Genomic DNA, 22,928 nt, shown 5'->3' with positions numbered 1-22,928 from the left:
AAGCAATTGGCAAGAACATCAATTGATCTTATGCACCAATTGTTTCATTTTTTTTGGCAACAAAATCGCTTTTCCTCAGATCAACAATGCAGTCCTTGACATGAGGAAAAGAAATTCTGGTGGCAGCAGATTTGGGGGCATTAGAAATGCTCCAACATTATCAGTCTTAGGAGAGCAGTGGACTATGCTGATGAAATTTTCCCCCAAAATTATCCAGCACCAACCTATTTTACTTGTAAAAATTGAGCAATGCTGCTTCACCACTGATAAATGCCATGCAGACCGACTATTGTAAAATATCTAAGAAAGTTTCTGTTTTTTTCATAGCTTAAACAAAGATCCATTTTCCCACAGGGGGACATCAACTAATGAAAGCTGACACCAAGTTAAACACAGTTATAAATTATCTATGAGGTGTTACAGAGATTGTTCAAGTGAAAAGTGTTACAGCTCTGTTCAGTCTCAATTCCAGGTTTAGAATTATGATGTGTATTAACCAATATTGTCTGGACTCCATAGAACACATCTGGATCTTGTCAATATAATAATTCAGTCTACAATTAACAGATTAAGTCTCATCTCCCAATCTCTTCTATGTATATTTTTAAAAGAAAATCTGAAAAACACAGGTGCCAAGGTAATGTGCTTACTGAACTTAGTAATGTAGCACAACAAATATGTAACAAAATACAGTCCTTGTACCCATACAGAGTTTAATTTAATGTCAAATGACAGCATACTTAATAGATTGCCACTGTCCAGAACTACTTGATCATCTAATCACCAAAGGTCTTAGTGTTATCTGTAAGGAAATACAGATAAACACAAAATAGGAAGGTTAAAAAGATGACAAACAGAGGGAAAAAAGATTTAGGGAGAACAAAGACTGAAAAATTCTTATTTCTAAAATTTCTTGCTTGTATTAAAGCAAGTAAATTTTTTTATTATTATTTCTTGCTTTTTGATGTTTTGTTTAGCTAGAGAGTACTCAGGGAAATATATGCCTACAACTACATATTTGGACTACAGCAATCTTTTTGTCACTTTTCTTCTTGGGTCCCCAGTTCATTATAAACACATGTTTAATCTTAAAGTGCAGGCAGAGACAGTGAATTCAAAGTGAATTGTTTGGAACATAATAATGTTTCATATGTATCCTCCTTGCAAAGACTGTAATTTCAGATCCTCAAACAAATATCTCCAACACTGATGCTGTGATTTAGTGTGTAATATTCAGACACTTTTATGTGTATATTCAGTGGTTTAATACATTAAACAACATTATTAGCACATTTATACTGCACTTTTAATCAGATATAAAAATGTAATATATTGTCTAAAGGACAAATTATTATGTTTTAAGCACTCTCTATAGTGGAAGAAAAACAAATTATTCAAGAGACCTAAAGTTGTTATATTACTGTTGAAACATCTATTAGAAAACTCCTTCAGAGACAGTTAATGTAATAGTGTTGTCCTAGAGTAAGAAGACGTGCTTGCTCAGCATGGTGTCAAAACTATCCACAAACTGCAAAAGGAGTATAGATTTCTCTGTATTGTCTTTTTCACCTTTCTTTAGGGGTATGTCATATGGTGGCATACACAATCCATTCTATATTTTGAATGGAAGAAATAGAAAAGCTGAGGTCTCACAAGTGTGACTGAGTCACCTGATGCAGGCATGCGCTTGGCATTGTTAAGCACTAATAGCTTTAAATGTTTAAAGCCCACTCTAGTCGCCTTTGTAATCCCTTAAATATAGCAAGGATGTAAAAGAATTCTTTCTTGACTGCCCAATTACAACTAACAGCATTAATCACTGTGCATCTAAAACTACAGGCTTAGATCTTTCTTCTCCAAATGCTTTGCAATTGAAAATCTTTTTCTATAGCTAGGTTAAGAAACAGACAAGTCCCTCTCAGAATGGTTGCTCTCAATGAATTCTTTTACTAGTCTGTACATGTCTGGGATTGCCCTGATTCAAGTGCAACACCTTGCATTTGGCCTTGTTGAACCTCAATAGATTCATGTGGGTCCACTTTTTAAGTCTGTACGGCTCTTTTTGGATGGCATCCCTCCGCCTTGTTTCCAGAGCCTGGCATTTCTGAAGGCCAGTCTTGCTGCCAAAGACTAACACGAAGAAGGCATTCATTATCTCAACTTTCTCCATGTTATGTGTCAACAGTGCACCTGCTCAGTTCAGCAGCAGGTCAGACATTTCCCCTGGTCTTCCTTTTACCATTTATAGACTTACAGAAACTCTTCTTGTTGCTTTGGCTTCCCTTGCCAGATTCATTTCTAGATGGGTTTCAGCTCCTACCTCCATGCTAGCCTCTGTCTCTGTATTCTTCCCATGTTATTTGTCCCCGTTTTCACCTTCTACATACTTCTTTTCATTTTTTCTGTCACAGGCCTTGTCTAACTATTCAGGCTTCCTAGCATTTTTGCCTGACTTCCTGCTCATTAGGATGGACCATTTTGAGCTCGGAGGTGGTAGTCCATGAACATTAACCAGTTTTCCTGGGCGTCTCTTCCATCCAAAGCTTTATCCATTGGATCCTTCCAATGGATAGAGAGGCCAAAGTAAGTGATCCTTAATTCCAGGGTTGTGAGCTTGCTTTTTGTCCTGCTTTCTCCTCTCAGGAACCTGAACTCCACTATCTCATGGCAAAGGATATATTTAGGCCTCTGCATCCCTAAGAAGCTCTTCTTTTTTTGTCAGTATCAGGGTGAGCAGAGCACTTCTCCTTGTTGGCTCCTCTATCCCTTGAGTCAGGCAGTTGTCACTGACATTCATGGACTGATTCTGCTCCTCTCTGTTATTCCTCCAGCAAATATTGGTTGCTTGAAGTTCTCACAAAGCCCCCCCTCTTATGGCCCTGACAACGTGAGGCCATTTTCAGTTGTAGAAGGCTTCATTCATTTGTTCTTTCTAGTTAGGCAGCCCAGAGCAGACACCCACTACAGTGCTACCCACAGTGATCTGCTCTTTTATCTTTTCCCATAAATCATAGTCGGTCAAGCTTTGGCAGTCTATCCAGAACCTTCCAGATCCAGGCTCTATACAAGCAAAAACCTTCCCAAAACAACAGATTAGTATGGAAGTTGGATGCCTCCATTCCCTGCAACACAGTGATCTACTATTTCACTCATCATTTCCTCCTGTTGGTCTTGAACAGATCAAAGTCAGCTGGACCACATGCTTTGCAAGTTTGTGCTTGCAAGCACATTTGGCTCCTCCTTAGTTTTGAGAAATTTCCTCTCCTCTCCTCTCCTCTCCTCTCCTCTCCTCTCCTCTCCTCTCCTCTCATTATACACTCTTAGTATTATACTGATGTTATGACTTACATTTATTATGATTTCATATTTTTATAAAGGGCCTTAAAATACCGGACAAGTATTTATTAGGAGGGTGTGAAAATCAGTGAAACAAAAACAAAAAATATATTTTTTTTCTATATCCAATGCCACAAATTTTCTTCTGTACATTTAGTATTCTAAAGAATCTATGATATATGAGCCAATTAGACAAAAAGAACCATTCAATTTACTTTATGTTTTATACAAAGTGCCCTTGGAAGCAACGATACACATCCTGAGTGTTCCTTCCTATGTACTTTTTAATCATTGCCAATGAAATTAGTCTTTATTGATTTCCTAGTTCACTAACAAAAATGTCAAAATAGAAGAGATAAATGAAAACACTACTGACCTCAGTTTTGTACTTTCTGTTCTTTTTTACATACATGACAACTTTATTAAAGTTATTTTTTCTTTTTTTCTTTTTTTTTTTATAGAAGTTCCTGTCTAACACAGAATTTAAAGAACATCAGAATCTCACTATATTTTAATTGCACCTGCTGATAGCTGTCTTTTTTTAGCTTAACACAAAGGTAAATAACACAAATTTCTACCACACAACAGACTTCTCTGGCCATGGGGACCATCCTCCACATTTTCAACTTTTTCATCACACACACATTCCATTGCTCAGGAGGCAGAAGCACCTGTAGGCTGCATAGCAACAATCTTCCCAAGGCCAGACTGAATAAATAAATAAATAAATAGATAGATAGATAAATAAATAAGGGAGGGAAAAAAAAAAAGAAGAATGATTTCTAGAAGTAGCACAGCTATTAGGAACTTTTCCTGGCTTCCCACCAAGTTCAATTATTCAGTGTTAACAAGACCCATATTTTCATTATGATACCAGTCTATTAAGTATATCCATTCAATTTAGAGGACAATTATAAATAAATTTTTATAAATGCTTTTTAAAATTGTCCTTCAGATCACACTCTAAGACACCTGTTTCATTATTCTCAAGTATACAGGATGAAATCTGCCATTACACAAAGAGATACTACTCCTCCCTAAATACATAATCTAGTTATACTAAATGAAGCATGTTGGTTTGACTATCTATAACAAGTGATAGGCAAGGAGTTTCTGGTATAACAAAAAATACAGGAAAGAAGAAAATAATGGAAAGATCAGTACAAAAACTTTGCCAGCCACCACATTAAAAAATAATAAAATCTCTGCCTGAATTAAACACTTTGCCAAAGTGAGTTTAAAATTTCCTCTTTCGATTCCAGAAAATTTATGGCACAGAGTATAAAGAAGTTGCAAACCCACTGGCATCAACCCTGAAACTGAAAGACACTATTTTAACAGATCTGAAGATGAAACACGTGGAAGGGGACATCAACAAAAAAATTCCTAGTGGGGGAAAAAAAAAAAAGATACAACGTATTGCAAATGCTAAAACAAACAACTACCAAAAACTCCTGATAAAATGTTAAAGAGAGACATCTAATGGATAAGGAAAAATCAGCCAAACTCCTAAGCTTGCTAGGAATTTCGATGAAACATTTAATAACATAAAATAGCATATTAGATAGGACAGATTTCTCAGGCCTTTAGAACTTCTGATCTGAAAAAGAGAAGTTCCAAAATATCCACCAATGTCATTCCTAAAAAACGTGTAGGACTCAGCATACATATAGTATTTGTCTTCAGGGCTATCCATCTTCCCCTTACAGAGATACTTCCATTTTTACTGTTTAGTATTTGCGCAGAAGACCATATTTCACATTCGTGATCAGATAACACACTACAACGCAGAAAACAAACAGCTTACCTCAGAATTTTATAGTAAAAGCTGAGAGCTTCAAAAAAAGAAACAATGTATGAACAACATTTGTCTTGGTTCACATAACCAGAGTATTTTGTAAAAACATTAAAAATAATTGAAAAAATTAAGCATATTACAGTACAAATTTCCTTTAGATAAGGGATAAACACACAAGTATATAAACACAAAAACATACAACAACGCGAAGTACAGAAAAGCTTCTGCTTTGAAATAAATGACTGAAGAGAAAACAACTTTATTAGTGGAATCAAGTTGTTGCCATTCATCCAAGCAAAACAAGCAGAGGACTTTAAATCTGCATTTTATTTTAAGCAGTTTCTCCTTCTCAGGAGTACTGATCCCTGCCGACTGTACAGGCGGGGAGTGTCTGCACACTTACCTGTATGATTTAAGTGCTCTCTACCTCTGAACCATAAACTTATAAGCAAAATATAACAACACAAAATAATCAACACTTAAAATCTGGTTCTGCATTTGGATCTAACGGTATGTGTTTCTGGATGTGTGAAGTCTGATTCTCTTCAACGAGTTAGGACTGTGTATTTCAATTTTAGGCAACTGGCAAATTACAAGGTTATCAGAGGAGAGTATTTAAATTCAGCTAAAGCAGCAGATGTTCTGTGTTAGTTCAGTGGCTATTCAGGCTATATAACAGGTATCAAAGGAGTTGTTACCATAGATGGTTCTAATAAAATAGTATTACCAACTGCCTACTTTTTACTATTTATCATTTTATGTTGCTAGACATATTCCTATCTGTTTTATTTTCCTAGGTTAAAAAAATTAATGACACAGATAATATATGAAATGACATTATTTTAACTGAAAATTCTAAAGATTTCTATAGCATTAAGAAATAAAAGTAATGCTTTTAGAAAGCACACAAAATGTCTAACTGGATAATTTCTTTTTTTTTTTTTTTTTTTTTTTGTCGTTGATTATAAACCATCAAAGCAAAGGAACGGATTATTTGAAACTAGAGAAGTGTTACAAATGTATTAAAAAACAATTGTTTGAGAAAAGAATAAAACAGTGAATACTATACACTGTAAAAGAATAGAGAAATGAAGAACAGAGAAGAGTGAGGAAATAAGAATGCAGCATATGCAGTAGAGTTTTCCAGGGTAAGAGAGAAAAGAAGCAGTAATAGCTTTCCATCGGAAGCTGTTACTTCTAGAAGCCTGGCACGTGATCTTATTCTTCAGGATATGGATCAGATTTCTCTGAATAAGAAATAATGAACATGCTCAAATGATTTGCAGTGAAAGAAACACCATACCTTTACTAAGACATCAGACTTAGCAGTGTTTTTTGTAGATTCTGAGAGAATATAAAGCTCCTTGGACCAGAGACTATTGGTCCTCTTCACATGGCTTCCTAAAACAAATCGGTAGTGTAACAATACTGTATATGTCTCTGTGTTGCTCAGTTTCTCTTGATCACTTCCAGTAACCAATTCCATCTGAGTACAATGCACAGGAAAAGGTCTCAAAGAAATGGCATTCTTATAGATTTTGTAAAAACAGACAGCTGGGTATGGTGTCTGCTGAATAATGAAGTGATCACAACCTCAAATTAGCAGAACCTCTCTTTCAATTTGTTTCTCTCTTGTCTAATAAAGGGAAAGCTTATAATGCAGTCTGAGTATTACTCACTTGAAACATAAATTCACAAGTACAAACCCACAGGATACCAAGGTGCACTTAGTCTTACAGAACTATTTCTGAAACCAAAAAATCTCTTAAACAGTTCAGTGCACCACTCCTTCCATTTCATCCTCCCTCTACAGTGCAATCAGTTCTTCTCCCTTACCCCTCTCTAATCTTTTATAAGAGACAAGCTCTCTTCTGTCTTCATAATATTTGTCGTAAGTTTATACAACTGATGATTCATATAGGATCCAGAAAGGAAGTAGCCTACACCTGTCATTACATGAGTGATCCCTCTGTGCTATCTAAAGTGAGGACCAGATCAGGAGATGTACCAAAACATGCTCAAGATCAAAGCCCTAGAAGGACCTTAAGACAACGCACACAAGTCCAAAACAGCAATTAGAAAAGAGGCCAGAAAGTTTTTGGCTTATTTCCTGCTAAATTACTTTTTGGGGAAAAAAAAAAAAAAAAAGAGACACTGAGACACTTCACAATGCAGAAAGTATTTACTAAGTAAGGTACATTTTAGACATATCACTATCTATATTTACTGGAGCTCTCTGTAAGCACTGCATAATCCTGTGCATAACAGCAGCTGGAGTACAAAGCTATTAAGATTGTTCATACTTTTTCTGTAATCAATGTCACTTAACAAAGCAGAATTTAGATAGAAGAATCTCCTACCTCATTTTTACATGATATTAAGTCTTGCATGACAGTTAATTATCCAGCTGGTGACTGGTCACCTGTGCTGTTCCCCAGGGGTCAGTGCTGGGGCCTGTCCTCTTCAACGTCTTCATTGATGACCTGGATTCACCCTCACGGAGTGCACCCTCAGTACGTTTGCAGATGACACCAAGTTGGCTGGAAGTGTCAATCTGCCTGGAGGTAGCGAGGCCCTACAGAGGGATCTGGACAGGCTGGATGGCTGGGCTGAAGCCAATGGGATGAGGTTCAACAAGGCCAAACGCCAGGTCCTGCACTTTGGCCACAACAACCCTAGGCAACTCTACAGACTTGGGGCAGAGTAGCTGGAAGACTGCATAGAGGAAATGGACCTGGGGGTATTGATTGATGCTCGGCTGAACATGAGCCAGCAGTGTGCCCAGGTGGCCGAGAAGGCCAATGGCATCCTGGCTTGCATCAGAAACAGTGCTGCCAGCAGGAACAGGGCAGTGATTGTACCCCTGTACTCAGCTCTGGTGAGGAGGCACCTCGAGTACTGTGTCCAGTTTTGGGCCCCTCACTGCAAGAAAGATACTGAGGCCCTGGAGCGGGTTCAAAGAAGGGTAACAAAGCTGGTGAGGGGTCTGGAACACAGGCCATATGAGGAGCAGCTGAAGGAGCTGGGATTGTTCAGTCTGGAGAAGAGGAGGCTCAAGGGAGACCTTATTGCTCTCTATAACAACCTGAAGGGAGGTTGTAGTGAGCTGGGAATCAGCCTCTTCTCTTGTGTAACTGGTGGTAGAACTAGAGGGAATGGCTTCAAGCTGCGCCAGGGAAATTTAGGCTTGACATTAGGAAATACTACTTCTCCGAAAGATTGGTCAGGCTCTGGAATGGGCTGCCCAGGGAGGTGGTGGAGTCACTGCCCCTGGAGGTGTTCAAGGAATGGTTGGATGTTGTGTTGAGGGACATGGTTTAATGAAAACTATTGGTGATGGTTGGATGGTTGGACTGGATGATCTTGTAGGTCTTTTCCAATCTCGGTATTTCTGTGATTCTGTGATTAATGATCATTTGAGCTGGAATAAAACCAAGTTCTTAAACAGTGCTAAAACTAATGAATTAGGAAACGACATTGTCTTTTCAATTATTTACTAGCTTGATAACCATTAATATTATGAAAATTAATTTTCCAAATCTACTACTCTAAAATAATATGATAAGAGAGTGCAGTTTATATTTGCAGCAGGCTACTCCCAGATAAGCCCCTTTGATTGGATGAAAGTAATTCTTGAACCAGAAGAAGTAAGCTCTACATGGTCAGTGCACAGCTGTGTCCAATTTAACTGGTGTGTTAACATGTATGATATATTAGGTTGGACATAACAATACGCTAATTCAGTGATATTGTGTTTGACACCATAGACAGTGTCACCGCACTTCAAATATGACATAATCAGCTTGATTAACTCTAATTTTAGGGTTGGAAAAAATCTTGTGGGCTATCATGCTATTTACTTAAAATGGATAGATGGCTTTTGTGGCTATGATTACCTGGTATATCTAGCTGATTTCAGCACTATTAACAGGTTGGTTTAAGAAGTATCAAGATATGGAACTCATTTCAAAAAGGTTTATCACAGCGCTAATTTATAAGAGGTTCAACTAGCAAAGACGGCAGGCAATATTTATTTTAAAAATGTTCCTTCCATTCTTATCTAAATTGTGACTTAAGTATATACTAAAAATCAAGATCAAAATATTCAAAAGTAATCATAAACGTGAATTCTTAAATTTTAGATATAAGAAACAACTTCTAGAGAATAAAGATTTGTAAAGCTACTTTGCTTTGGTACTTTACTTTGAAAAGTCTCAAACTGCATATTAAGAACTTGAAAATTAAAAAAAGAGCTGATATTTTAAAAAAATCTTTAAAGTAAACCTATTTGAAAATAATGCATTGGATTTTCATTATAAATACTGCTAGCCATTCTATCCCATCATATTTCCATTAAAATAAAATAAAAACATAAATAAGTCCCCTCCAGATGAAGTCTGAACAACTTTCATCATTTCAACCAACAAAATTATCACTGTTTCCCATTATGCCTAGTACAAAAGAAAAAAAGCTCTTTTCTTCCATTAGTGTACCAAGAATCTATTCTCTACTATCTGATTAACCAAACATCTATTCCAATGAACAACTGCCCTGCACAATGGAATAAAACTGCTAACTTTTCTATTTAAGTATTAAAATGATTGAATCTTAAGCTTTGTTTGCTTTTTGCTGAAAACCATACTTGTTCATGTACCAGGACAAGGGACAACAAAACCTCCTATTAGAGGTGAACTCTGTGTGCTTGGAGTTGCACGGGCTACCTAGAGGTGCTCCTTTGGTGAAACACAGAAGCCATTAATTCAGTGTAATTGAATTATTCCTGAAAAGAATAGAGATATGAGAGGACCATTTCCTCAGTCCTTACTCTAAGATGAGCAGACATATCCTCATGGAAAAATCAGCTCATATTTGCACTCTGAACTGCGAGAGGTTATTTTCTACTACTTAGTCTACAACCACATTAATGTAAGCAGGAGATAAATTAAAATGCCTTACAGCCTTAATCAACTGACTTGATCTGTTACATAATACCACTGTACCATTTTCATTTTTCAGCAATAGCAGTTTCTGTATTCTGGTATGAACATACAACATGCAGTTATACACAATTCATTACTTATGTCTAATAGTTAATGTGAGACATATTTTCCAGTACAGTTTTCATGATAATGTATTTTCATTTCTATAGATTAATCTCAAAGTGAGGCAGCTGTCAGTTTAATCCCTCTAGACTCTAATTCCATTGTTCCAAACTTAAACTTCTTCTGTCAGGTTGACAATAAGGATGGTTTAATGTACTTCTAAGTCATATAAGTGCACCAAGTAAATTACAGTATACAACTCTCATGATGAAACCTGAGGAATCTCTAAAAATATTATAATAGTTTGCAGCTTCTGTGTGTGTGTTTGTTTACTAAACATACTGTAGACGGAATGAAACATAAGGCACTTTCTGAAGCGGAAAATTACTCTACTGGCAGGTGGACAAACTTCCTGTTCTCTATTCCTGAGAAGAATTTTGCCTCTGGAGGTTTCAGATCTTGTCATCAGACACCATCATGACCTCCTAGCTCATAAAATATTTCTCTGCAGAAAGGATGGTGAAATGCATACTCATCCTTGTATGAGTATCTAGAGACAGTATCATAAAAGTAACAATTTTTCAGTTACCATACAGACCCAGCTCTTTGAAGGCAAGCTATCAGGTATCAGAAAGAAAATTCCTCCTTTTTCATCCATGATATACACTTCAGAACAGTTCTTTTGTATAGTCATGCTCAAATTTGCTATTACTAACAGCCAGGATGACTGTTTCAGCCAAATTTCTTTAACTGATTGCTGTCAAAATAAAGATTACATCATTTTACATCTCTGTTTTACAGATTAGGTTGTCAGGACATCTGCAAAATGAAGGTTACACTCATTTACTTTGGCAAACATTTTGAGTTCAACTGATGAAAAATGGTATCTGTATGTAGTTATTTTAATAATGCGCTGGCTAATGTCTCATTTTCAGACAACCCATATTGACTTCCTAACACATTTTTTAAACTATTTATTAGTTCCTATTAGACTTTGAAATCCCTTTGAATAAAAATAACTTAGTTTCTTCATTATTCAATTTTATTTGGGAAAAAAAGAAAAAGAAAGAAACAATAGGAGATAAACATAATCTTAGTACAGTTTGCTAAACAGTAGTTCTAGGACACACAGTTCAGACTGTCTCATCCAACGTGCTGAAATAAATATCATGGCTGATGAAATATAAATGGATGAAGCAAAGTTTTGTCACTATAAGACTGTGTTGTTAGTAGAAAACAGAGCAATGGGAAATCATAGTAAAGGTCTGAAAAAAATGAAAAAGGCAGTGAAAACTTCAAAGAAGTGACAAAACAAAAGTAAGGAATTCAATTCAAATCTGGAAATTTCAACAGAAAATCCCTTTTAAGTCTGAGTAAATTGGTAAATTTCCCTTGCAATTCTAGAAATACAATACTGCTACAGAGAATGTTTAATGTGAAAAATGTTTCTCAGGCCACATAGTAAATGACCCCTTCCACAGACTGTGCCCATTCCATTTTAAAAACCAGTTTCTTTTCTACCTCCTCTCAGGAGACCAACTATATAGATGCTCAACAGAACTTAATTTCATTGACAGTTAGAAACATATGTTAATCTCCATACTTGTTGATACTAACCAGTTTTGATACATTTACTGTAGTCCTGTGCTAACTCCCTAGAGTATCTAAATGCCTTCTGGAGTCCTTAAATCATATTAAATGAGTGTAAGACATCACTGGTCTGCCTTCATAACAAACTAAGAGAGAAAACTTGCATTAAAATTCATACTGTCCAAAAAGATTTTAACTTCTCTGCAAAATGTAGGAATACTTCCATTTCTATCACACAGCTGAGGAACTGAGATATAAACACAAACTGAGCTCCTGAAATCAGACAGATAAGCTATGCAGAAAAAGAATCTGAATTTGAGCAATTGCCTTTGTATCCTTTTCAAAAATAACATCTCTGTTTTCTAGGTTGCTAAAGAAGGATTGAGACATGCAGAGCACTTTTTCTTTCCACTACAAAAATATTAGTAGTAAATTCAGAGAAAAAAAATAATCAACAGGTTTGTTTATTCAAGATTTGTGAGGAACCTAACGGTCATCCAAAAATTTCGTTTTGACAGGTTGCATTGAGACAATGAGCACAAAACACTGAGAAAATGAAAATGGATTATTACAAAGCTAAGACAAGAATGGATAAAATAGTATACATTTGGAAATCACACATGCAGTTTATCAGAGACCCACGTTCTTGAATGATTATTGTAATTCTCACAAAGATATTTTGCTTTCCTAGACAGCTGTTTGACAGTGTGATTTACATCCAGTGTCTTTATGTGACAAACACATGAATACCCATACAAACCATTGATATGCTGTCTAAATTTACAGCTTATGGACAAGTCGTGAGAACAAGAGCTTTGCAAACTAGTAAAGTGAGAGCCCAGTCTTGTTTGCCGACATTACACAGACAGACAGTATGAATTGGAGATCTCGTATCACAGAATACTCTTTTCTGATTAACTACCTTCATTTAAATACTCGTAATTACATATCCACTCAGTGCTGGTAAAACATATTCTGTTTTTAAAAAATAGTAGTCTGTGTTATGGTTTAGCCAGAGGTTCCTGCTGTTTTGAAGTGGACTGCAGAGCTGTGCCTTCCACGTACCTCTGTCTCTTTACATTTGATAATACCATCAAATATACAGAAGTTAACCAGAAATCTATCCTCTAACCTCTAAAATGTATGAATATCTTCATATCTCAAAAGCATTAATTTCTTCCATGACTGTGCATCACCTTCTCCACCACATTCTTTGAACACACTCCTTGATGTTGCCTAGTCTCTATTGTCATTTCCCAGCTAGATTTTGATTCAGAAGCCTGTTCTTTATATTCAAGAAATCATGGGTCTGAGTCGTACTTTTTTCAGACACATTTCTGTAGCTGTCCTTGCCTCATAGCCCCTCATGGATCCCTATTTCAGTACCTCACCAGCAGACTGCACTGCCTTTCAACATTGCAACCCTTCTTTGCACTACAATGCCTCCCCCCTGCTTTCAGCCTTTAGCCATACCTAAGAGTTTGTCACACACCAGAACCAATATATGTACCTAAATGACAAAATGCTTTCAGCGTAAATGTTATTGCACCTAGTGTATTTTTGATGATAAAGGAGAAGGAAAAATAACAAATGGAGACCAATGAACAGAAATATTTTGAGGATAAGTTCTGTTTTGCTCTATTCACACTTTCTTCCAGCTTTCTACCACCTCAACCTATCATGTTTGCAAGACCCAGATGAAATTCTATTGCAAAGTTTTTATGAGTTGAAAAATCTCTGCATTACTAGGAGTTAAAAGAGTAGCAGTTAAAATAACTACGCAGTGTGCATTATTTGTATTACTACTGTTACACTTATTTATTGTATAAGACAGAACCTAAGATCCCTCTGGGCTTTCAACAAGCACAGGAATAAAAACATTTTCACTAGAGACCTTACACAGAGATACAAGAAATAGGATGCTATGAGAAAATAACAACAACAACAAAGATAGTGTGATAGGCAGAGATTTCAAGCCGGCCTAACTATTGTCAACTCATGCAGCAACATAACAAAAGAGAACTGTAAGGAGGGATGCTTTGGGAATAGCAAAAGCCTCCTGAGCTTCAAACAGAGCACGGGGAAAAGTTTAAAAGGAATAGTTGAAAAGTTAATAAGTGAGTAATGGAAGCTGGACCAATCTTTTTAATTAAGAATATGAAATAGTTCCTAGCATGAGAGCAGGTTGCAGAGAACACTGAGCACAGAAGGAACGTACAGATGACAAAACAGAACAGAAGCTGGTTTGAAATAGCAAGATGGTTTGTGCAGTATTAAGAGTCCTTACTACTATTTTTTTCTGGCCTTCTGTGAATGTAGATAAGGACTGTAATATTTGATGAATTTACATTTTGTAGAAGACTGAGAATTTGAATGCACGCAGTACATTATGCTATTTCTAGTTCAACTTCACACACACAAAAAGCCCAAACTGAGTTTATAGTTATGAATATTTATCACTATTGTACTTTATAAAATCTAAATATGGGCTTATATCTAGGTTGGCATCCTTAAAACTGAGTCAATTATATGGAATTTTACTGAATAGAAAACATATGATCTTGTTGTGAAACATTTCCTGGAAAATATTAGTAAACATACATGCATTTGAGATTACTATCAGAAATTTTGATTACTGCCACTTCATCCTCTTATAGTAGAGAAACAAATAAGTTTGGAATTAAATATACTCTCAGTAACTTTCATCTACTCTGATTGTTTCTTTCAGTTAGCTTCATTTGTCATTCAAGTTAAAACAGTGACTCAAAAGTGAGACACCCTGGCATGTGTATCCATTATTCCTTCTACAGTGTAGTATTTCCACTGATTTTCATGAAAATTATGAGTTTGAAAGGAATGCGTTATTAGGCTAGATTAAGAGAAGACATTTGGAAGTACTTAAGTCATCCTACAACTTCAGAACCTAATGTTTATTATGGTACTTGAGCTTGAAGCAAGATAAATAATACCATAAAACAGCACATCTTTGAATATATGAGGATTGCTGTGAAAGCAGTGCCTCCTATTTTATCATGATGCCCCACAACATAAGTCAGATGTTGGCTGTGTGGCAGTAGAGGTTGTACCTTCCCACTAATATTCCAATATGTTTGGTTGCTATGTGACATATGGCAGCAGAGGAGCAATCTGACACAGTGATATCCTACATGGAAGTACATGTGAATCAAAGATGTATCACAGTGAGTTCCTTCTATGCAGAAATAATTGCTCCCATTGATGTTCAGTAACGCTTACTCAGCATTTATGGATATCAAGCAGTGGATGTGAGCACGGAGAGGAGGTGAGTAGTGCATTTCAGCAGCAGTGACTGTGATATGAAAAACAAGCAGATCTGTTACGATACAATGAGCATATCATCTGGATTATGACCAGAGAACTGTGTATGAAGCTCCATATTAGCTTCAACGCATTGGAAATGATGGTGGCAGTGTTGGACTATAGCAGAGTTTGTGCAAGGTGGGTCCTAAAAATGCACACACAGGTTGAACCAACATGAGGCTGAAGGATGACAGTGTCCTGGATCACACTCTCATTGGTGACAAGATGTGGTATCATTGCTACAAGCCAGAGTCAAAACAGTAGTCTATGAAGTAGTGACATGTGTATTCCCCATCAGAGAGCAAGTTCCAACCCTCAGCAGGAAAGAGACATGTACTGTCTTCTGGGATAGGAAAATGGTGATTCTTCTGGATTTCCTGAAATTCAGACAAACCAATCACTCTGACTGCTAGATTGCAATACTGACTAACTTGAAGACTCAAGTTTCCAAATTCAGGCTAGAGAAGAAAATTTTTCTCCTGCAAAATAAAAATGCTTGACTCTGTATCTATATAAGCATGCCATGTGCACTCTTGTTCATCACTGGTGAAATTGCATAGCTACTGATGGTAACTATGTTGAAAAATGCTGTTATGTAGCTGGCAACTTTCTCTATCAAATAGCTTTATTGTGCTCTTTATATCTGTTGTAGTTTCCAGGGAAATAAACAGGAGGCATTACTTTTGGAGTGATCCATGTATTATGGGTTGATTTCCCTAACATTTTTTTTTTAATTAAAATTACACTGAGTTAAAAATGTTTTCTCATCTTTTTAATATTAGAATAGGCAAATAGATATAAATTACATCTCTCTAAAAAGGCTTGCAACATTCCTAAATGTTGGAAGTAAAAGCACATATGAATTAGATACTTGTGTAATCACATTTCTTTGGTAGCCATTAAGTCTTCATGATAGATTACATTAAAACTGATCCCCTATAAACAGCATGTCATCCTTAATTCTTACAACATGACTCTCCCACTGTTGCTTTGGAAGCGTTGTTCTCCCATTCCAAAGCATATATAAACAAAAAATAAATTGATCTTCACTTTACCATAATTGTGTATACTGTGGTTTGCTCTCTTCTAGATACATTGTTCAGATGTAGAACTACATCTGGCTAGGCTTGTCAGAATGGGCTTTCTAATTTTTTTTATTATTATTTTTTTAAAATCTAGAACATAGCATTCATCTTTACTGCACAGTTAAATCTGGACCTTAATTTCCAGTTGCCACCAATGATCTTGCCACTCCCATAAGTACCTTTCTCACCTTATCCTTCTATTGCCACAGATTGTGAATGTCCAATGCCAAAATGGGAAACCCAAGGCAAATATGTGGAAAAGTTAAAAACTTAACTTCTTTTGGCCACCAAGATGCTTTACGAACAGTTTAGAGCACTAATGTTTTGTCATTCTCACAGTGCTTCTAAACCTTGAAACAATACATGGAGGATTTAACCTTTCAGGTATTCTTTTAAGTATGATGGCTCACATCTGGATATGATCAAGTCATAACAAAGTACTCATCATGAGAGTTAAGGCTAACAGATACAGCATACTGCTGGAGCATAAACTTTTGAACTAAAAACTCACTGAGACACATATTGTACCTTTTTATATTGTTCTAGACTGTTACTTGGATTAACAGATATCATCACACTCGTAAGATCAAAGTCTTACTGTTAATACTTCCTTAAAAACAAAAGTGAGAAAATTACCTGTATTTAAATGACAATGTAGAATTTATTAATATGACAGTTGGAACACTATGCCTGAGTATGGAGCAGCCATTTAAAGAAAGAAGAAATAGGAAGAGTTCAGATGAAAGCATCAAGAATTAATGATCCAAAGTGTCAGAAAAAAAACCCAAAACAAAACAACCCTAAGATTTTCTCTCCCTAAATAAGAAAAGAACAAGTGGGGATTGTTTGAGGGATGAAAACAACTAGAACATGATTAAGAAACTTCAATATGAAAGTTTCCTACAGGAAGCAAAATAAGTTCCCTGTAGCCCCAGTGCAAAAAAGTAACAGGCTAAAGTAACATTCAGCAACTTCCAGGCTTCCTATCAGAAATCAGGAAAAACATTTTAATGGCAAGGCTAGCGAGACACTGGAATAGATTATTTCAGTAAGTAATCACAACAAATCTTTAAGAACAGTCAGCGAGCAGCCATTAAAAGAAACTTCATTGATCTTGGCTTTGAAGAAAGAATGAGAGGGTGGATATGACACCTCCTTGGAGTCCTTTTCAGCTGTACGATACCAATACCATACATCAGTACAGTTTGATGTAGAATATTGACTTGGAATGAAAGTCAAACTCAGAAGACTCAAGTCAATTTCTTCATGTAGATGATCACTTGGTTTCTGATGCAAACATCTAGTTATATATCACCTAGCTACACTGATGTAGTCTGCAACTTCCTTATTTAATAGTTTAATAATTGGTCTATATATAAATTGGCTATATATAAGCATAAGGTCTAATCCAGTCACAGTATATAGGACTTCACTTGCAGAGACCAGTGACTCACCAATTGGTTCCAAGGCCTTTAAACCAGACAACACTAGCAACAGCTGATAACAACACAGAATTCCAGATGTAGTCCTTAATGGAAAAGTTCAAGAGGAATTAGCTTCATGTTGTTTACCTTCAAAATTCTAAACATACCCAAGGTTCTTAATCCTGCACTTTACTATCTTTTGTGTTACTTCTGATTTTGATGTTGTTTGACTTCGTTTGGTTGTGGGTTTGTTTGTTTTTCACAGAATCACACACGGAATCACAGAATCACCCGGGTTGGAAGGGACCTCAAGGATCATGTAGTTCCAACCCCCCCTGCCTAGCAGGGCCACCAAACATACACATTCAGATCAGGTTGCCCAGGACCCCGTCCAACCTGGCCTTGAACACGTCCAAGGACGGGGCATCCACAACCTCCCTGGGCAGCCCGTTCCAGGGCCTAACCACTCTCAGTGATTTTTGTTGTTGTTGTTGTTGTTGTTGTTTGTTTTGTTTTTAAATCTAAGACATTTAATGGTAGATCATTGTTAATCATTAGAGTAACAATCCTGTAAATACTTCATGAACAAATGTTTACTTCAAAATAGTTTTTGTAGAGTTATCACAAAATAACTGAACAAGCTTCCCCAGTTCATCTGGTTTTTTTTTCCAATAACAATTTATGCTTCAAACACAAGAACTCAGGACAAATGTACAGCTACCAGCCTGACAAGCCACTAAACATGAAAAAGTAACATTCTCCAACTTCATTTCAATGAATTCCTTACATCTAAATCATTTGACAGAACTCCAGGTAAATGATAAGGAAGAGGGGGAGGGAGGGGGGAAACAACAACTTGCATTATACATTATGTTTTGGATGGTGAGAACTGAACTGTTAGGTAAACATGCTTTGTAAAATGAAATATATGTTTCATTATATATATATATATATATATACATATATTTATATACACTTATTTTATATATATATATATATAAAATATATATAAATATACCAAAAAACGATACAGCAGCAAAATAGCAAGCATCAGGCGTTGCAAAGTTTCTATACCTAACAAAGTAGCTCCCATTCAAAACATCATCAACTGATAGAAGTTACAAACGTCTGTGTTTCAGATACAACCAATATCTTCAAAATACATGGAATCTCTGCTATAGACAGTCGCTCTCTGTTGGTGGGTATGTGATTGCCCTTTTCACAACATTTAAAAAGATGCACAAAGCATGACTCCCCCTGCAACCTCCCAGTAAGAAAAGTTACCAAAAAGACTTAAATAAAGCAGCCGTTTGCCCCTTGGGCAGCCTGCAGCGTTACTCACCGCGACGGGTTAGTTTTGGAGACTTTCTTCCCCTCCCCCTGCACAGTAAGGGAGAATGGAGAGTAGTTAAATTTGAACTTCCCTGCTTTTGTTAGCGTGAGTCACCACCTTAACATTATCTCAACTGTAGACTTTTATCTGTGAATATCTAAGCCCTGTCTTGTGGAAAACTAATTACTGAGCCACTGAGAGGCTTCATAATGTCCTGCATTTAAGTCCTGAACATCATACATAATGCATAGGAAGCAGTCTCTGCACTCTGATTACAGAACACTGTCATTAAGAGAGCAAATTAAAGATGTGAATAATTCACTGACTGAGCTTATTGTCAGTGCTGCATTGTGAAATTAGAATTTCTAATAAGTACTGCAATTTTTTTAACCCAATTAACACAGAGAACATCTTGAGTCTGATTAGTACAATAAAAATTATTACCTTATTCTTTTGCTTCACAACAGCCAAATTAAATACTGTACTTAATTATGCAGCATTCATCGCTTCTGTGCTAGAAATAATAACAAAAAAAAATCTCACTGTTGCTTTAATAAGACTTCCAACATTTAGAATGCAACTGAAAAACAGAGCACACAAATCTCTAAGCACAATTTATATTGCAAAGTTACTATGTTTTTAAAAAGACTTTGCAAATATCACCAGTCGACCATGATGTCATTGCTGATGTCTTCTTTGGAAACGAAAATGTACTAAAAATAATCCCATAAAATGATGCTCCTGAACAAGCTCAGATTATACATTGTGAATTAACTTTCTCCAGGTTGATGTGAAGATGGGGGGGGGGGGGGAGGGGGGGGACGGGACGACAAAAACAAAAACAAAAAACCCAAAAACAAAAAAGCACCCCTTACCGACTAGAAACCAAATACACAAATATATAAACATCCATACATACACTGTTTCAAAAAAAGATGCTAAAAACATACAATGAAAAAACAATAGCTGGATCAGCTCTCTTACCTCAGTTCCCTTTTTGCACGGGATAGATCACATCCTTTCATCCTAGAAAGGAGAAAAGTCCAGTTCAACATCCAGCATGTTGATTTATCCACACGGTGCCTGCTGCCATGTTAAGTATAGAAAATGATCACTGAGGATGCAGCTTTTGTCTCCAAATATTTTTATGCATCCTTTTAGTGACCAGGACCCCAGGAACCTTCACACATCTGGCAGCAGACACCACTAGCTGCAGCTGCTGCAATAATATTTTCCTCACCCCTATTTCAATTCCACCTCTTATTTCTTCCCCATCCTGGGGAAGTTTAATCACTGAGCTCAGGTGGGAAAAAAAAAAAAAAAAAAAAAAAAAGTGGCATTGTAATCTTGAGCTTTTTTTTTTTTCTCCTAGAGACATGGACTGCAGCAAACAAGCAAACACCTTGCATCTTTGTCTAGTTCTTTTAGCATGTGCGTATGAGAAGGAAGGAAAAAAGGGCCTGAAAATTATTCAGACGCGATGCAATAGACATAAAGAGAGACAAAAAGACAGAGAGGCAGAGAAAGAGAGAGAAGGAGGCAGAGAGAGAGGAGAGAGAGGAAATGCTGAGAGGGAGAGGGGGCTGTCAGCGCAGATAAATCTGCATATGGAAATCAGGGTTATCCTGGGTACAGTTTTATTTAACCATGATGTACTGTTTTTTTAATTAGACAGGAATTTAGTGAGGAAATGAGGGATTCTTACACACACAAGAGCAAACGAAGCATTTTTAAGGGCAGGAGTTTCCACAGCAAGCTGCAGCACTCACAGCAAAACTTTTTATAGCAACTTTCTGGTTAGAAACAAAAGTTTCACGCACTGCTGAAAATTTATATACACACATACACAAAAGCACAACTGGAAGGGCAGTTTAAAATGAAATGGAATCAAGACAATCCAAAGCAGTTCAGTCACCAAAGACCCGGAAGCCACCAAGTCCACGACATTACTTAGTCTCTGACACACGACACAGTATTTTAAACTAAGTTTATGCTAGGCACAGCTTTAGAACTTTCCCCCGGCCCCTGCGCTGCGGTGACTGTCACAGCCAATGAGGACTTGTGAGGCAATGAGACCAGCCAATGCCCTGCTTGGATTCCCCATACACTACAGACTAAATCCTGTGCCTGGGAAGAGCGGGGTGCCCACAGCTGTGAGCAGCACCTGACCAACTAGAGAAGGAAGGACAGAAGCATGAGGAAGACTTCTTGCCTGGGATGGCTGAGGTGGCAGAAACGGAAAATGAGGTTCTGGCACAGGATAGCCCAGGATAAGCTAGAGTCGAGGAAACCAGTAAAAGATAGCAGATAGTGGAAAAAAACAGGGAGATCTGGGCAGCAGTGTGCTTTAGGGGCTTACTAGAAGTTGAGACATGTCCAGAATCAACTGGTGGTGGCTGCCCAGGCTAGGTATGCCTAGCAAAGCATTAACAGTAGTAGACTTTTGGGATGGGAACTGTGAGAGCGCAACCAACAGCAGCAGGGCTGTGGTAAGGGGCTGCTACGAAACTCCAAGGAAGCAGATGAGCAAGAAGCATATTAGCACTATAATGGGCTTAGGCGTCAACGGGAAGCACAGGGAAGGCATGGTGCAGCATTAAGCAAGAGGACAAAAGGCACAGGGGAACAAGGGGCAGAACCGGGAGCAGCCAGAAGGGAGCAGTGCACGGCGACACTCGAGTGCTACGCCGAGGACAGTACGCACACGCAAACGGCGGACTCTATGCGCAGCCAGCGGGAACAGGACCGGCCCACAGCCGCCGCGAGCCGCCTCACGGGCGGTGCTTCGCCCCGGGGCGGGACAGGAGGCGGGCGGGAGAAGGCAGGCGCAAGCGGACGGGCGGGCGGCTGTCCGGACAGAGGAAAGCCGGGCAGCGGGGCGGGAGGAGGGGGAGGAGAAAGAGGAGGAGCGGCCGGCGGCCAATCGGCAGCGTGGCGCCTGCGCAGTGCTGAGCTACCGGCGGCGCGCGGGACGCACGGAAAAGTGCTTCGGCGCGGAGGAGGAAGGGTGGCGGCGGCGGGCTCCGGTGGACTCCGGTGGTCCGCAGGTACCGGGCGGCGCGGCTGTTCTGTTCTGCTTTTGCTTTCCTGCCCTGCTTTATCGTCACTGGAGCAGCTGTCGCCTCACCCTGCCCGGTCTTGTCGTGGGCCTTGGCGGGAAGGCCTGTTGGCAGGCGCGTCGGGAACTCGCAGTTGCGGGGAGGGAAGGAGGCTGAGCGCAGGGCGTGGGGCAGTTCGGATGCCTTGAATCGTTGAGTTAAAGCAACAGCGAGTCTTGCTGTGCCTTATTTAATGAAGATGATGCAGAGCGTTCCCTTCAGCTGTGTGCTTCTGCCGTGTTGTGCTGTCACATTTATGCACCTGCATTAAACCGAGTTGCTGAAGGCGTCCTGTCAATTATTAGTTCTCTTAATTATATTGTTTGCTTATAGTTATTGTAGAACTTAGTGGCACCTGTTGCCCAGTTCTACTGTTTCAGCTGTTTCTCATATAAAACGTTAGTTCTTGAGGCTTAAGTGTGTGGTGAACTTCTTTAGGATGTGATCTTTGTTCTCAGGAATCCTGAAAAGAAATAAAAGCAAAAGGAGAAGTCAGAACTTTTATGAAAATTCAAATTAAGTTGTATAAGAATCAGCCCTACAGTGATCTTGCAAACTTCTAGGATTTCAGCATATCAGGGTTCCATAATTATCACTTGACGTATACTTAGTGCTTCTCAGAAAGAACTTGAGCTGTAGTATTGCTTTAAGTCATGACCAACTGGGAGCTTGTAATACAGGATGTGTTTTCATAGAGTGGCTTGTGTTGGAGGAGACCTTATAGGTTGTGTAGTTCCACCCACCTCCCTGCCATGGGCAGGAGTTTCATACTGCGGTTACTCTGGTCACAGAACAACTTGCGTTTCATTTCTGCCATTTCTTTTACCCTAGTGCTAATAGAACTTTGTGACAAGTCAGTTTAGATTGGATATAAGAAAAATGG

At 37.9% G+C, this 22,928-nt stretch overlaps 2 protein-coding genes across 2 annotated transcripts in view; one reads left to right on the top strand and one right to left on the bottom strand.

Annotated features, from left to right (window-relative positions):
- Positions 1-19,390: 19,390 nt before the first annotated feature.
- LOC128080036 (uncharacterized) lies at positions 19,391-22,862 on the bottom strand. The gene is made up of 4 exons (XM_052681867.1): positions 22,789-22,862; positions 21,652-22,053; positions 19,932-19,973; positions 19,391-19,461 (listed from the first exon to the last, which is right to left on the bottom strand). Exons 1-4 carry the CDS (start codon positions 22,860-22,862, stop codon positions 19,437-19,439), a joined length of 543 nt encoding a protein of 180 aa, XP_052537827.1. The 3' UTR covers positions 19,391-19,436.
- MMS22L (MMS22 like, DNA repair protein) overlaps positions 21,879-22,928 on the top strand; it is an 86,919-nt gene continuing 85,869 nt past the window's right edge. Inside the window, exon 1 of the mRNA XM_052685300.1 lies at positions 21,879-21,994. The gene's annotated coding sequence lies outside the window, so the exon portion shown is untranslated. The remainder of the gene's footprint in view (positions 21,995-22,928) is intronic.

The sequence above is a fragment of the Tympanuchus pallidicinctus genome, unplaced genomic scaffold (genome assembly GCF_026119805.1).
Source record: "Tympanuchus pallidicinctus isolate F22 unplaced genomic scaffold, pur_lepc_1.0 scaffold1, whole genome shotgun sequence".
Taxonomy (NCBI): domain Eukaryota; kingdom Metazoa; phylum Chordata; class Aves; order Galliformes; family Phasianidae; genus Tympanuchus; species Tympanuchus pallidicinctus.
Note: the sequence above shows the minus strand (reverse complement) of the source record. Positions and strands in the feature narration are given on the sequence as shown.